Source organism: Peromyscus eremicus, chromosome 20, assembly GCF_949786415.1.
Source record: "Peromyscus eremicus chromosome 20, PerEre_H2_v1, whole genome shotgun sequence".
In the NCBI taxonomy this organism is placed as follows: domain Eukaryota; kingdom Metazoa; phylum Chordata; class Mammalia; order Rodentia; family Cricetidae; genus Peromyscus; species Peromyscus eremicus.
The window spans coordinates 51539280-51556684 of NC_081436.1; the positions used below are offsets into that span (position 1 = coordinate 51539280).

The following is a 17405-nucleotide window of genomic DNA, read 5'->3' on the forward strand; positions in this document are numbered from 1 at the left end:
GTTTGCGTTTCCACTATCAATGGAAGAGTCTTCCCCTTGCTTCACATCCTCACCAGCATGAGCTGTCACTTAGGTTTTTGATCTTAGCCATTCTGACAGGTGTAAGATGTAATCTCAAAGCAATTTTGATTTGTATTTCCCTGATAACTAAGGATGCTCACCATTTCTTTAAGTGTTTCTCACAAATTTGAGATTCCTCTATTGAGAATTATCTATTTAGATCTGTATCCTATTTTTATTGGATTATTTTGTTTCTTAATGACTAGTTTCTAGAATTCTTTATATTTTGGATATTAGTCCTGTTTCAGATGTGGAGTTCATCACATCTTTTCCTATTCTGTAGGTTGCCATTTTATCCAATTAACAGTGTCCTTTGCCTTAAAGAAGCTTCTCAGTTTTATGTGATTACATTTCTTAATTGTCCATCTTAGTGCTTGTGCATCTGATGCTCTGTTTAGGAAGTTGTCTCCTGTGCCAATGCATTCAGAGCTATTTCCCAATTTCTCTTCTATCAGGTTCAGTGTGTCTGGTTTTATGTTGAAATCTTTGATCTACTTGGACCTGAGTTTTGCAGAGGCTGATAAATATAGATCTATTTGCATTATTCTACATGCAACATCCAATTAAGCCAGCACCGTTTGTTAAAGATGCTTTCTTTTTTCCATTGTGCATTTCTAGATTTTTTTATATATATAAATTGGGTGTCCATAGGTATGTTAATTTAAGGCTGGGTCTTTGTTTCAATTCCATTCACCAACAAGTCTCTTTTATGCCAATACCATATGGTTTTTATTGCTATAGCTCTGTAATACAGCTTGAAATCAGGAGTGGTGACATCCCTGGTAGTCCTTTTTTTGCTCAGGACTGTTTGAGTTATCCTGGGTTTTTTATTTTTCCATATGAAATTGAGTATTATTCTTTCAAGGTCTGTAAAGAATTGTGATAGAATTTTGATAAGGATTACATTGAATTTGTAGATTGCTTTTGGTAAAATGGCGATTTTATTGTGTTAATCCTATTGATCCATGAGCATGGGAGATCTTTCCATCTTCTCATATCTTTTCCAGTTTCTTTCTTTAAAAACTTGAAGTTCTTGTCATACAAGTCTTTCACTTGCTTGGTTAGAATTACTCCTAGATATTTTATATTATTTGTAGCTGCTATGAAGGATGTTGTTTCCATGATTTCTTTCTCAGTCTGTCATTTGTATATAGGACGGCTACTGATTCTCTCTCTCTCTCTCTCTCTCTCTCTCTCTCTCTCTCTCTCTCTCTCAAGTTAATCTTGTATCCAGCCTCATGACTGAAGATATTTTTAAGCTGTAGAAGTTCTCTGGTCAAATTTTTGGGGTTGTTTATATATACTATCTTATTATCTGTAAATAATGATACTTTGACTTCTTTCTTTCCAAATTTTATTCCCTTGTTCTCCTTCAGCTCTCCTATTGCTCTTGCTAAAACTTCAAGTATTGTATTGAATAGATATGGAGAGAGTGTACTGTCTTGCCTTGTTCCTGATTTTAGTATAATTGCTTTGAGTTTTTCTCCATTCAATTTGATAATTAGCTATAGGCTTGCTGTGAAATGCCTTTATTATATTTAATATATATATATATATATACATCTCTTGTATCCCTAATCTGTCCAAGATTTTTATCATGAAGGCATAATACCTAGGTTTCTAATATCACTGCTGGCTAGGCAAATTATGTCTGAAAAGACTGTTGTTACAGAGCCTCATGAGTTCAGTCCCTAAAGTCTGTATGGGAGAAGGATAGACCAAAAATGACAAGGTTTCCTCTGCCTTCAAGGACATATTTAGCATGCCCATTCTCACACATTTACAAACACACACACACACACACACACACACACACACACACACACACACACAAATGTAAAAAAGTTTCCAAAGTTTTAGACTTTGATTATAAAACAATTAAGATACTAACACTGTAGCATGCAAGGACAATTTTTTTAATACTGTTGTGGTGATCTTGTTGATCTTAGATCGTGGACCAATCTGGTCTTCAACGAAACTATTTTGAACTGAACAAATACTAAAAAATCAGATTTGAACAAAAATTTCCTAACCTAGAGACCACTAAAGCATCCACTAAACAACGTATGTATCCTGATAGGCCTTCCTCATCCTCAGTAAATGAATTATGAATAAGACAAAACCAAAAGCTGTTTAAGAGATGACAAGAATTAAAGAATTTGCAGCAGATGGTACCAGCTGTGCACATTTAATTCCATCTCAAACAATCTGCCAAACAGTTAGACAGAACTGCTTTTGCATGTGAAATTGGAGTGTCTGGGAGCCAAGGAAGAAACGAGAGTAGTCTTTCTGGCATTAGCTATTGAAGCTTTTATTATAATTATTGCTAGTGAACATGAACTTCTCCTTCCATTGGTTTCTTAAGGCAACATTCTTTCACTTGCTGTCTCTTTCTTTTCCATTCGCTCTCCTTCTCCTTCCTCCTTCTCTCGTTCTCAGTCTCCTCTTCCTTTTTTTCTTCTCTTTCTTTTTCACACTACCTCAAATGTGCTCAAGTACACATACACACCCCAATATTTTTTATCAGTTATACAATAATCTCACAGAAATCATTGTTAAAATGCAATATCATTGTCTTTCAGACATGGTATACTAAGGATATAGAGTAAGAGTTTATTGTGGACTGTTAAGGGCAAAGGTTTTAAAGGGTCTAAGATATTTCAATGGGTTTATAAAGATATTATTTATAAGTGCTAAAGCAATGTAGAATTAATGTCTCTAGGGAACCAACAGACTTTCAAAAATATATTCTTAATGCCAATTTGAATAATCACAACCAATTTGGGAAAGAATGAACCTGAACTCAGTAGAAATCTAAACTTTTATGGGCTTATAAAAAACAAGCAGCTATTAAAGGCCAAAGAAGGAATATTAACAATCACTCTGATGGAAAATGCCAATACATTCAGAGTATACAATTATGGGAATGGACTCACCAGAGAAAGGGACAGTCTTGAATGATATTGATATAGAAATGTAAGACAAACACAATTTACTCAGAAGATGGTGGAACTGAAAGACTCTAGGGGCTAGCAGAGGGGAGACATGCTGAAATCCACAGTGCATTATAGAAGGGAGGAGACATACTCCTCAAGAAGAGAAGGAATTAGTCAAATCCCAGCAAACAGCACATGGAAGGTGTAGTTGCTATCTGGATTCATGTGAGAGCGGAAGTACAGATAGAAATGAGCACAGAAGAGGAAAGACAACAGACAAGAGACAGATATCACATTTCTGAACTTATGAAGACAAGAAAATTTTTACAAGGTTCCATCAGAAGCAAGAGTAAGAAACGGGGAGTACATGGGAAAGATCAGCTGCAGTGAAGCACAGAAGTTAGGGAGGAACAGCACAGGTAGGATACAGTCTCGAGCTGGATTTGATCACTAGATCAGACGTAGATCCACAGAAAATTTATCCTAAAATAATGACAATGACAAGGTACGTAAATGATGTGCAGTGAATGAGATTGACTAATGAAAGCATTGGGGGAGTAGCAATCAGAAGTAAACATTTTAAGGAAATCAGAGACAATGCCACAGGGTATCACATTCCAGCACACTAGCCATGCTTACAAGACTAGTATCTCAGTAGGTCCCTGCTACTGTATTAATTTTTCAGTACTATTGTAACAACTACCAAAATCTTGGTATCTTCAGTTGATAGAAATTTATTATCTCCCAGAATGGAACACTGTGTCATTAAAAATTGTCTTGTTAAAAAACAATAACAACAACAAAAACAACTTCAGTGATTTGATATTTAGTTGATTCCAAGTTTCACCTACTTTCTGCTTATTGCCAAAATGTTTGCTTCCCTTGGCTTGTAGACTCATCCCTCTTGCCTTCTTGTCTGTGTCCCCAAGTCTCAAGAAAGTCTCTTCTGTGCTTTAATAAAACGCCTGGCCTTGGACTCAGGACCCGCCCTAAATTCTGATTGATGAACTCATATCATTCTTAGTTCAGTTACATAGACAAATATTGTTTCTTCTTAATTTAATTTTGTTACTAATTAATTTAAAATATTTTTGTTATTACTGGAAAATAATTTATAGATAACTTGATACATGCATCATGGAATGATCAAAATATAACTACCACATTGTATGCACATTTATCTAAAAAGATGTAAATCAATAAGGTATAAGGCAGCATCTCATTATATATATATTTACATGAATATATACACATATATATTTACATGAATCCATACTACCCATTATGTATGATGTTACTTGTATGTATATGATTTTTAAACTCACCATTTCAATTATCAGTATGTCACAATAGCCCAAGTGTACATCAGTGACTCTTGTACCTTGCTGATAATCAACAGCTCTCTAATTGAATGTAAGAACCACTCAAGAAGAGTCAATCATCCCTGGTATTGTAAACATAGTCAAGCACCCAGTGGTAGTGAAGTCATGGATCTTGGAGTAGAACCTACAATCGCCACTCTATTATACCAAAAAAAAATTCGTAACTACATTCTAATTATTTGTTCTTTTACGCACAGGTAAATATAGTCCTCACCCCTCTTTGCAACAGACAAAAGACCATTACAGAAAACAACAATCCAACAAAATACAGACTCACAGAGACAAATTCCAACTGATACATCTGTAACACAACTCCTAAGGCTCTGGGTTCATTACTAAAGTAGGGGACAGAAAGATTTTAAGAACCAGAGGAACAAGGAGTTTGCTATAATATTTTTGTCTCCTAGATATGTCAGAAGCAACACCCATGAAGTCTCACCAGCAAGGCTGGCAAAACACTAAAACATGTCCTGAACAAGGACAACAGGAATAGACAGGCCAAAGTGGACTGGAAAAAGCTCTTGAGGCCTCAGCTCTACCCAAAGAATTATAGGCAACAAAAGACACTGAGAGCGGAAGAAATAGTCTTCCCCAGGGGGGAGCATACCAACTGGTTGTGGATAGCAAATGGAAAGTTACTAAAAGAACGTAACAAACAAACAAGGTTTCTGGAATAAGCATCTATTGCCATTTTAGGAATGAGTAACAAATGTGGAACAGAGCATGCATGGTATGTCTATGGTCATAAGGACATGGAAGCTTTCTAACTATAAAAGCAATTTCAACTCCTTTTTTTTTTTTAACTTTCAAAAACATCCCTCCCTTTTGAATCAGACCCAAGAAAGATTTATTTTTTATTTTAATTTTCTCTGGAAGGGGTCACTTTGAGGTCATCTGCTCACACACTTTCTCCTCATTCTTTTGGACTCACTTATTGTGCAGACTTCCTCACCAAATAAAAAGGGTTTTACTTGTTTAACATTATTTAATTTTCTTTGATTATTGTTTCTTGTTTTTTCATGTACTGACTCAGAGTCAATTTGTTAAAATATGATCAAAATTCTTTTTATTCCAGGAAAAATATCCTCTTAAAAATTAAAGTGATCACATTGAATAATGAACATGTTGTAACAGTTGGCTGGCTTAACCTTCCCAAAGACACTGATAGTCTTTGTATCAAAATAAAAGTGTTTTGCTATGTTTCTAGATTGTCTATGCATTCAGTCTACTTTAGATGTGAATTCAGACTGATATCCATGGACCATATGGGCAATTTTTTCTGAATGCAATATAAATATAATGTTTTTATTATGTCATTCTGAATAGCCATAAACAACAAAAAAATAAGTGTAACATCTGATATTTATTTATTTATTTATTTATTTATTTATTTATTTTGTTTTTTTTGAGACAGGGTTTCTCTGTGTAGATTTGGAGCCTTTCCTGGAACTCACTCTGTAACCCAGGCTAGCCTCAAACTCACAGAGATCTGCCTGCCTCTGCCTCTCGAATGCTGGGATTAAAGGCATGCACCACCACCTCCTGGCTGATTTTTATTAATGTAATAATTATAAGCCTATCCAGAGATAATAAAGTAAGATATAATACCAAATTTTTAGCAATATGATAATTATTTATCCTGTATTGTGTATTTATAACGAATACCCAGTTTTTTTCAATCAACTTGAAGAGATAAACTGACTTACTATACTGACCATTGTTTGTAAATGCCAAAACAACAAATCCATTTATTTGCATATTCAATGAAGTAGTCTATTGACTGAGGTATTTAAACATGAATCACAGGAGATATACATAGGTTCTCAGTCAATGAGAGCCCCTAAAAATTAAGAGATATTGCAAGACTATCATTATTTCCACTTTTTCCTGGCTATCTTTACTTTCTAACCTCACCTATGTCTTTCCCTGTTGCACAACATACCAATTAACTACATTTTAAATATGCATTCACATTTTAAGTTCAATACTGGAAGCAGTATCCCCTACTAATATTTTTTCCTGTCACCATCCCTAGATGATCCTTGATTAGGTAATTTTATTTCACTCAGAAGGTATTTTCCAGTTCTCTCTCTGTGACAGTTTATAGGGATCTCTCCTTGTGTTATTTCCTTATATTAATGGTAACCATTATCACTTGAAAATGTGTTCTATCCCCTCTCATGTACTGTAAGCTCCTTGGTCATAAAGTAATTTGTAATTCCTGTGTGTGTTTCCTTGTAACGGAGTCTCAAAATGACTTCTTAAATAAATGAGTGAACGTACAGGTGAAAATGTTACCTCTCGAAAATGAGTAAAGATGAAATTGATCCCTGTCCAGATGAGAAAGATATTTGTACTTACAGTCCAAATTGGATTATGTGTAGCCAAACCCAAATCAGCTGCATCGATTTTTGTTCTTTTTGTAGCCAAAATGATCATTCAAAGTCAAGGTCACCATTATCTCTCTATCTGACAAAAAATAAATAAATAACTAAATGAGAAAAGAATTCTTATTCAGTGACCTTCCTGAGCTCTCAATCTGGAAAATAATTCAATATTTATTTATTTTTTTCAAATGACTTTGGAAGCCAGGGAAACCAGAGTTGCATATAATTATTTAGGTAGTTTGAACATTAATTTGAGATATAGAATGAAGATATTCATAGTTTAATGTGACTCCATTAACTCTCATTCAAATTCAGAGTTTCTAAAAAGTTAACTCCAGTGATTTCTTTTATTTGAAAGTTTACAAATATTTAGTAATATTAACCCCACACATAAAAGTTCCAAAAAGAATAAGGAATTATATTAACCATGAGCAGCCACGATTAATGTGGTTTAGGAGGAAATGCAAAGCACCGATCTGAACTCCTAGGTTTCTACTTGTAGGGAGTGCTTTGCTTGGTTAAGGCTTCTGAGATTACAGCCAAACATAACTGAAAAACAAAAGCACTTTCCTAGAACTGACTTTATGTTGTAAGATTGTTTACTCAAGATGTTCAGTTTCTCACAAAATAAAAGTAAAAGAAGTGATCATATGAAAGATGCTTGGAACAAAGCATACAGAGGCTTTATATTACTAGCAAATACATAATAGACCAAACCATTACTTAATCAAATGTATTGATGGTGTTACTGTATCTTGAATATTTGAAAATATGTCTTTAAGTAAAAAGATTTTCAAATTGGAACATAAAAAAAATAAATTATAAAGCACCGTTTTATGAATTTCTTAGCAAATAATTATAGAGCAAATAAAAAGGTGCATTGAATCCTGATAGAAATTCTGTTGAAGTTGGTGCTTTGAGAGATCTACACTCTTAATTTGTGTTCTGTAAATATAAATTCAAAGCTGAGAGTATACAAATATACTTAATAAAGAATGAAGAGAGATCCATTACAGTGGGAAACATGCTTTATTCAGCTAATGCCAGATAGACAACTTTGTCATTGATGAAACCCAGAGTCCCAGACTATTATCATTATTTAGCAAAGCTGCTCTTTGCATATTTATTTTTTTCATTGTCTTCCTATACATGGAGAAAAGTAAAGTGAAATCAGCCCCAGGAGAACAAGAAGATGCAATAATCTTCAAACAAACACATCTTTATAAATTCTTCCCTTTGCCTTTCAGGATTGCTATCCCACTGCTCCATCCATTGGCTGTGCCTCTTCTTCATGGAAACATGAAGGGACTAACATCTCACTTATGTTAAATAACGTGGACAATATGTATTAGAGCTGCTGTGCTTAGGAAGGCAGAAGTTGAGAACATCTGAATTCCATGTACAGATGGAAAATGATTAGATGTGTGACTCAGGTCAAATACAACTTTCAGCTGTCCATCTAAGCAGGGTTTGCTTGCCGACAACAATAGATGTTATCTTCCATTTTAGAGCTTCTCTCTCTGTCCTCTGGTTCTTCAAAATGACACATTATTGTCCTGTGCACATTTAAATTTCAGTCTCTGCCTTTCTTCATGTGGCTAAAAGCTTTAGAACATGAAAATGACTGTTAAGTCTCAGTATTAAGAAATATGCTTAGGGAAGTCAGGACCTAGAGGAATGGATATCCAGACAGCACGCTTGGTAAAGGTCTGGGAAACTCCTCTCTGCCTCTCAGTGATCCTGATTAGCAGCAAGAGGCCAGAGATTTTTACCCCTGACTGACAACTTATCTTAAATGGGATTGATTCTTCCAGAGGCATGTAGAGTATATGTTGGTTACCATAACATCTCCTCAGACAAAAGTGGATTATTGCTAATGAGAAAAAGAAGCTTGAATTAGAATTTCTTCATCATTCTAGAGTTAATATTTAAATTCAGACATTTAATTAATTAATTAGTTAATTTTTATTTTATGTGCATTGGTGTTTTGCCTGCATGTATGTATGTGTGGGAAGTGTCAGGTCCTCTAGAACTGAAGTTATGGAGAGTTGTAAACCACCATGTGGGTGCTGGGAATTGAACCAGGATCCACTAGAAAAGCAGTCCGTGCTCTTAACCACTGAGATATCTCTTCAACCCTTAAATTCAGACATTTTGAAAAATGCTATAGAAATAACTCAATGGAAAATGGAAAATACTGGTATCAATTCCTTTTTTATCTTTACTTTCCTAAGGGTGAATCCATTAAAAAAAATTGCAAAGAACAAGGGAAATTCTGCTTAGTTATCTGTAAACTGTGACCAATTGCATTTTATTCTATCCAGTTTCTTTTCTCACCAACCCACGGGTTTGATTTTTTTGTCTTGTAATTAGTAAGTGAATACCTATACTTAGTAGCCACTCAGATTTCATAGATACAGTTTTATAATAAAAGTTTGTATAAGAGTAACTAGCTTCATGTATAGTTGCAAATCAGTAGCAGCAATTGAAAATTCTTATTAAGTTTATAACTCAGTTAAAAGCACATGTATTTCTATCCAAAGTTGAAGATAATTACTTTTCAAGTTATTTCTTCATGTACACATTCTGTTTTAATTAGTTATTCATTGTTCTGTTGTTTTCCCTCTGTGGTGTGAAAATAGACAAATGTCAAGAGGTTATATTAATACTGAACAATTTTTGGAAAGAAATTTATGGTTACTCTTTTCATACCAAGTGAGTTCTATAGTAAAGTAAAAGTTCTTTGTATCTCATAAGTTGAGGGATGAGTTGAGAAGAAATTGTGATCTGGCATTTCTAGGTTCTGACCTGAACTCTTTTCAAAAGCTTTTAAGGGAACCTAATCATTGTGAATGTCTTCACAATCCTGGCCAACTCATTGTTTTCCATGACCTGTATGATCAGTGGCTATAGAGGAAAATGGAGAAAAGAATTTTAGGGAATAAAAATTATAAATTGAACCGGGCGGTGGTGGCGCACGCCTTTAATCCCAGCACTCGGGAGGAAGAGGCAGGCGGATCTTTGTGAGTTCAAGGCCAGCCTGGTCTACAGAGCGAGATCCAGAAAAGGCGCAAAACTACACAGAGAAACCCTGTCTCGAAAAACCAAAAAAAAAAAAAAAAAAATTATAAATTGAAATTTGTTCTTTACATATATGCATATGTTTCAAAACTTGATTTTTAATATATTATCAATCATTGCTTTTCTATGATTGAGTGGGGATAATATAGAAATCTTTATGGTTGCAATGACGAGGCTTTTAAAACTAGCATCGGTTAGAGCAAATGTGGCATAGAGTCGAGAAGTACTTTGGCTAAGAATTCAGGCATCTTAAACTCATATATCTCCATATGCATTACTCTGGTAAAGGCAGGATAGTTAATTCTTCAAGTACCAGGTGTCCATCTGTCCGGAGGACAATCAGCATGCTTGTCTGGATGTGCTGTAATGATGATTAAGATATGCCTGCAAACACAGTGTCCACCTCTATACAGTAAGCACATAATGTCTGCCATTAGGCAAGAGACTGTTTTCTAGCTTCTCTAACAGCCTTAGACAAATGCACACTCACCTCTACTGCTTTAATGCAGATATACAACAGTGGGCTGTTTCTGCTTGCAAATACGGTTTTGTATTTTTCCTCCTGCTGGACTTGAGTGGCTTCTCTTCCACAACACTGACTGCTGATTTTGTTTCTAGAATACCTTCAGAAACACTCGTTTGAACAGAAGGCTCTCTTGCTCATGAAAGACAAGTGTGGTCCAGGCCTAAGTATGCCAGACTGAAAATCAGTGCTCCTGATGGTGACCTTGGATAAAACTCTTCATTTCCTCCAGCCTTAACTTCTACTGATGGTAAAATATGATTGTTCTTTCTACACTGTCTCAGAAACTGGAAGCTGTGAGTGAAAAATGACTTGTGATTTATGGTAAGCTGTGAGAACTAGAAACTATAGTGTTATTCAATGTATTATGATCTAACCAGATAAATCATTTAAAAACCTCACAGTGAAATGATAGGCAGGATTCATTTGGGAAAGATAATTGCATCGTGGGCTTAGTGCCGTGTTTGAAAATGAGCAACAGAAATTGGTGTCTAAGTGGCACTCTTTTTGATGCCTGAGTGAAAATTTATTTTGTAAACAATAATTACGGTGAAAATCCACCAAACTTTTGAGAAATAGCCTTCCCTTAGTTTCAAGTGGCTAGTCGTGAGTTCAGAGGGATTGCTTACCCTAAAGGAAACCTACCTGCAGTGACTAACCTCTGTAGCTGGGGAAGGAAGGTTTGCCCATGTCCTCCTTACGTGTGCATCTAACTCATCATTCTGCCCAAGCTAATGCAACAGTCACAGCAATGCACCCTGACATCTTGACTGAAATCAGCGCCCGCCGCTGCCACTGCCAAGGTGGCTGAGCAGGCTAATGACGTTTGCTGTGTTGATCCTCCCAATCGCCATCTAGTCCCAGCCTTGCCCCTGCTCCCTTTCCAAATCTGCCTATGCAGACAATAGCGAGGCACTGTTGGGAAGGAACAGGGTCCTGCCTTGCAGCGTCTAAATGATCTTTTGAAATTTAATGAGGTCAGTTGGGCGTCTACAGTTTTGCCTTTTGCTAACTCTACTGAGGAGAGAAATCACTGTCAACACACACACACACACACACACACACACACTCACACCACACTCACACGCGCGTGCACACGCATATGCATGCAAACACATTTGAGAAAACACCTACGCGTAGAAATAGAACAAGCAACGAAAACACCTTCCATCATTTTCCATAAACAATCAGCCTTACTCCTTATGACAGCCCAGGGTGCGCTCTCCTGCTCTAGCCTTTCTCCCCACCCTCCCCTTCAATGGCAGACTCACACAAAATGCCACATTCCCAGGGAGGAGCTGAGAATCCTTCTCATAGGTTGAACCCACTTGCCACTGACGACTGTGGGCGCTTTCTGTGTGCCCACTTTCCAGAGCAGAACTCCCCCTAGAAGCAACTGCCTTGGTCCACTGAGCTGCCAGCTCCAAGGCGAGCTCAGGGACAAAGGCTGGTTAGGGGGATTGCATGCTGCACGGGACAGGGTTCATCATTTGTGAGCAGAGTGGGGAGCTGCAAACTCAAGGCGGGCAGTCCTTTTGATTGAATGATATGCAAAGATGCTCCCCACCACCCCTCCCGGCATGCAAATAGGGCCACCGAGAGGCACTGGTAATTACCTATTCCAGAGTCTGCAGTGCAGCCCTTCCTAACTCTTGAGACAGGACCAAGATCCCAAAAGGGTCAGATCGTCAATCTGGCCCCTGCTCTAAGGAACTTTATCACTAAAATATTTGGGATAGTATCTGGCAGGGAAAAAAATAGATTCAAAAATTAGTATGCCTAAGAAAAACATTCTAGTCTCGGGCAGATATCTTTACAATAGAAGATAAAACAGGGTCCCTTTAGATGTGAAGGAGAAGCTGGAGGCTTGCAGACGGCCGGTAGATGGCGCAAGAACTCTTTCTTTGTATATCCTTAACCCTTGCCTGGTTTATGGGGCTGCCAAGTCCAAAATGTATAGACATATACATTTTGCCTTTTGAAAGAAACCTTCCATTTACATATTTGGGATCAATTCAGAATTAAGGAAAAGGAGTTTTCTCCAGATGAAAACTACGGACACAACTGGTTAAACTGCTGTTGCACACCGGCTGCAAGGGGCTTGAGGAAGATGAAAGATGAACTATTTAGGGAAATGTTACGACTTTCCTCCCAAGCCTACCCCTGCCCCAGCCACGGATGGCATATGTTTACCAAATAATAAAATCTTCTTCATGATTTTTACACGCAGGTATTCGAATATGCAGATTTGGATGTGCAAATAAATTCTCTGTGATCTCCCTTCTCAATTAAATCAAAGTATATAATAGATGTCTGAGGGCTGCCTGGGATATATGCAACTACTGTAGTAACACATGTCCCATTCTAACGACGTGGGCATCCATGGAACCCAATTCATTATCCTCACGGTTTCTCCTAAAAGCGACATAGATCCTCACTTTAAAATACTCCTTTAGCATGCTTCTGTATTCGCAGGCTGCAATGGAGAGCTCACTAACATAATATTTCTTGAACTGCTTTTGCTGGCAGAATTGATCTATTCGGGGGGAAAAATAATCCAAGCCCCGAGATTTCAAATATTGTGGGGAGTTTATCAGAGAGCAGAGCGGGGCTTTCCGAGGCTCACTGGGGCTTTCTGGTGTAGGTTGTAAGGAGCAAGATTTAAGGTTAATTTCGGTGGAGGGGAAAAAACGCAAAAGAAAAGACAGAATCCGGAGTAGCGGAGACTCTGTGCCCCCGTTGGAGAGATGGTTGAGTCCTCGTCAAGGTTGCTGTGGTATCCCAGAAACACCATTCACTCCGAGCTGTGACCGCGCACCAACAACAGCAACAACTCTACTGCGCTGGGCTGAGGAGCCAGAATCCAGAGCTCGCGAATAATATGAAAGGGAGCCGCAAAGGGAAAAGCAGAGCACAGGAATCCAAACCCCGGGAGCCTGGCACGCGAAGATGCGCTAAATGTGGCCGCCTCGACTTCATTCTGAAGAAGAAAATGGGGATTAAAAGTGGATTTACGTTTTGGAACCTCGTCTTTTTATTGACGCTGTCTTGTGTGAAAGGTAGGTCTGTTTTCGGGGGGTACCCTCTGCTGTGGATGGAGATGGGGTGACTTGTCGCCTGGGAGAGGCTAGCAAGGTTAGTTTGCAATTTGCACGGATAAAACAATCGGGATAATACTGATGAACGAGTTGATTCACAGCTCTTTTTCCTTCCCTCAGATAGGAAATGCATTTTGCTTGCCAGATTTGGCGTTCAATGCGGTGATTGAGCTTGTGCTCAATAAATATTCTTGCAGTATGCTCAAACGAATACGTGAGTTGGTTCCTATAGCCCCTAACTAGTGGGTATCCACGCAGAATTCCTCTGCAAGACTTTTTTTTTTTTTAAGTGGTGAGGATTATCTTGATTTCTTGTGGAATCCGTGGGGTTTGATTCTTTGCACAGATTTTCTTTCTTTCTTTCTTTCTTTTAATTGAAGACATTGGCGTGAGTGCTTTTTAACCATTTCGGACAACAAAGTTGCCAACATGCTAGGAACGCATTGGTTTTTAAATGCATTACGAGATAGAGCCTTCTCCAGCTTGATCACACCAATATGAATGTCTGCATACAAATTTGAATTATTTCTACGTGGCTTCCTATGCAAGGATAAATGTAGGGGAGCTTCCTTAGGTGCTCTGCTAAATGCTCGGTTAAAAAAAAAATAAAATGAGGCTGAGATGTCACAAAGTGTAAAGATCCACCTTTGAGGATGAATGAAGGTAGGAGGAAAGTCATTAACAGCTGACCAAAAAGAAAATCCCCGGCAAGTCTCTGCGTTCAGACAGGTACAATCAGTGTCACATGCACAGACAAGGAGTGGGGGCGGGTGGGATGGAAAATTTATTCCTAAGCAGGAAGGCAAGGGACAGTCGGATCACTGGAGAAAGAGCTGTCCGGGGGACGAAATAAACCCACAGCTATTCCACAACTTCTCCTGCACCCACTGCCCATTAATTGCTGCAAAGAATACTCGAGAGGTGTTTATGACTCATGCCATCATTTCTGAACAATCCCTTCTCCATCCTCGCAGCAGCTCCAGCAGACACAGGGGGATGCAGCTCATAGCGGAGCTAGTTTCCAATCCTGGGTGTCTGTGCCTCGAGGGGTGGAGGGGCAGTTTTGGCCCAGGCGCGCCAAGGCTATCAGCACAAACTGGGCGCTTCTTCCTTTGTAAAGGAGTGCCTCTCTGAACCGCAATCGGGCCGCGTCTCTATGAAACACTTTATTGTCCAGCTTGCAGCTGGCCGTCCCCTCGCAGAAGGCAGCACATTTGCATTCAGTGGATATGATAATTCATGTTTGGGGAGGTGGGAAACGGAGAGGTTACCTCTTCCTCAGCGATGGCCAAGGATGGGTGGTCAGTTCCGAATTTTAATCGACATCCCTTAAATGCCAAGAAGAAGTCGCCCCTGCTTTCTGTGACAGCGACGGCTTTGTAACCCCAACCTTCTATTTAAAGCTGTGTGTGTGTGTGTGTGTGTGTGTGTGTGTGTGTGTGTGTGTGTGTGTGTGTTTTCCTGGGGATAAATCGCTTGTCCGAAGCGACGTAACTAGTCTACCCACTGCACAAAACCCGTCTCGGGTTGCTTGCAAGGGCTTTTCGTCGCCAGCCGCCGGGGGTGCGAGGAGAGACACGTCTGGGCTTAGTTTCCCTGCCACTCGGAGTGGGTGGTTAATGGATGGCCCTGGGGCTGCCTGCTAGACACGCGCAGGGCTCCGCGTGGACGAGTCGCGGTCAGCCAGCAGCAGCCCCGGCAGGGGCAAGAAACGTGAAAGTGTCTCCTTCAAGAAGATGACCGAGGGTTAAGTGCGAATTTTCATGAGATACCTGTTGAGCCCAAACGTTTCGGGGGCACATTAGAAGGAGTGAGTTGCCAAAGCCGGCAGAGCACGTCAGCCGGAGAAACGCAGAGCTGGGCCGCCTGCGATTTCAGCGCTTGCGGCCAGCACCTACCGTATTTTACGAAGAAAATGCGCCACTGAAAAAAGAAAGGAATGTTAATTTGCTCTGAATGGCCTTGGCAGTGGGAGACCCCTCTCCTCCATCCACAACTCCTACCCTTTGGACCGAGATAATTGGTCTCCTTTCAGTCTCTCCAAGCTTTAGGGACTTTGGGAAGGTGTTGCATGTCGTAGTCTGCTTTGGTCTTGTCCAAAATCTATATTGCACAGATCGTTAAGACCTTTTTTAATGGTAATAAAGTTCTTAATTGCCATGCATCTGGTACTTGGGAGATAAGTCTGACACTTTAGATCTTGGAAGACTATCCTCAAATTCCAAGAAACTTGCACGCGTTATGCGTTTAAAACACTCCGACACCCGGGGAGGGGTGCTGATTTTGACAGTGGTTTAAATTTTCATTTTACTTCGGTCTCAAGGCACCCTGAAGACAGAGATTGCTGCATTGTCTCATACATTTTGTGTTCTGGTGTCTAATCCCTCTTTTGTTTCCCACACTGTTTCTTTTCGGGTCATTCGGGCCCACAGAAAGGCTTAAGGTGTCTGAAAATCCTACCCCAGGCTAGTGTGAGGGGTCAGGAGATCCGCGGTGCACAGGGCTGTCTGAACCTCTTCCTACGCCACAGTTCTACCATCTGTCTATAGTTTTCTCCTTCGGCCTTCACTTCTAACTGCAACAGCCACGGCAAAAAGAGGTTCAGGGGGAGGACACGCCTCACGGTGGAGGGAAAGTGGTCTTCAGTAGGCCCGAGCCTCTCGGGTGGGGCTCAAAAGGTAGCTAACCTCCTGGGAGCATTTCCTGTCCACCCGAATTACCTGAAAGAAAAGCGGTGTTATTCCTGACAGGGTACTGGAGGGCGGTGGGGTTGCAGCTTGGGTTTTCATTCTTGCCCATGTCTAATTCTAGCTGAAGCCAGGGGAGGTAGGGAACGAGAAGCCGTGCACGGTGGAGGGGGAGGGAATACAGGAGAGAGAGGGAGAGAGGGGGAGAGAATGAAAGAGAGAGAGAGAGTTGAAATGCATCATCTAGCTGCCTGGTGTTCTGTTTAGGTGTCACCAAAAAAGAAATTGTGAATCCTAAGTCCTGCTTAAGCGTCCCGCCCACGTAAAGAGAAACGCCTGGGTGTTTTCTCACTCTCCTTTTCAAAGGAGGGGGGAGGGGGGAGCACAATCATGGCGCAGGAAGGCCCTGTGGCGCACACTTCAGTCTGCAGCAGGTGGAAAGCTAGGTATTGCATCCCGCACACTCCCTCCAGGTGCATGCTCTGGGATTTCTGCTGGACTTTGGACTTCAGGAAGGATGCACCTTCCTGCCTGCTCTGGGACTTTCAGTACACAATGACCAGGCCACAGGACATAGAGTTCTGCTGGAGGGAGGACCCTGTGCCAGTCTCCCCAGTTCATTCTTGCTGGCTGGAAGCTGGTATCAAAGCAGCAGAGGGGTAGAACTTGAGCTGTGACTTTTGTCTCAGTGCCCCATGCTAGGGTAGTCTTTCCTGAAGCTCTCAGCCAGGCTGATGCCCATTGGGATTGATAGACTCACCCTCCAATTACAACATTTTCATCTGACACACCAGAAAGGAGAGAGAAGGACAGGGAGAGAGAAAAGCAAAGAGAGCATAGTATCTTGAGAGAGTTTATCAAAGAGCTTGGGAGGAAAACATTGTCTTCACAAAACAGTAAAAACAGCCAACAGATCTACCAAAGTCTCAGCTCTCCTTACCCCTGTCTCAAGGTTAGCAACATCCAGACATCTGACAGAAGGTAGTAACTCTTGTGTTTAAAGAAGCTGAGATGTGTTTCTGACGCAATTTGGATAGGTGCATCTCCTTTTCATTTCCTTTGTGACTATTTATTACTTTTTCTTAAAGTCAAAACTTCAAATTAAAATGTCCATTGACCAAACCAAGTAGAGAATGGGTACCTGACATGTGTGTTTGTGTGTGTGTGTGTGGGGGGGTGAGTGTGTGTGTGTGTGTGTGTGTGTGTGTGTGTGTGTGTGGCGTGTTTCTAGCAGGAAGGAGGATAATAAAT

The 17405-nt window shown here is 39.8% G+C and overlaps 1 protein-coding gene across 3 annotated transcripts in view; it reads left to right on the forward strand.

Annotated features, from left to right (window-relative positions):
• Positions 1 to 13250: 13250 nt before the first annotated feature.
• The window catches only part of Csmd3 (CUB and Sushi multiple domains 3), a 1140535-nt gene continuing 1136380 nt past the window's right edge, over positions 13251 to 17405 (forward strand). For all 3 annotated transcript variants that reach the window (XM_059246844.1, XM_059246845.1, XM_059246847.1), the window contains exon 1: positions 13251 to 13428. In XM_059246844.1, the coding sequence (XP_059102827.1) occupies positions 13251 to 13428 (178 nt within the window). The remainder of the gene's footprint in view (positions 13429 to 17405) is intronic.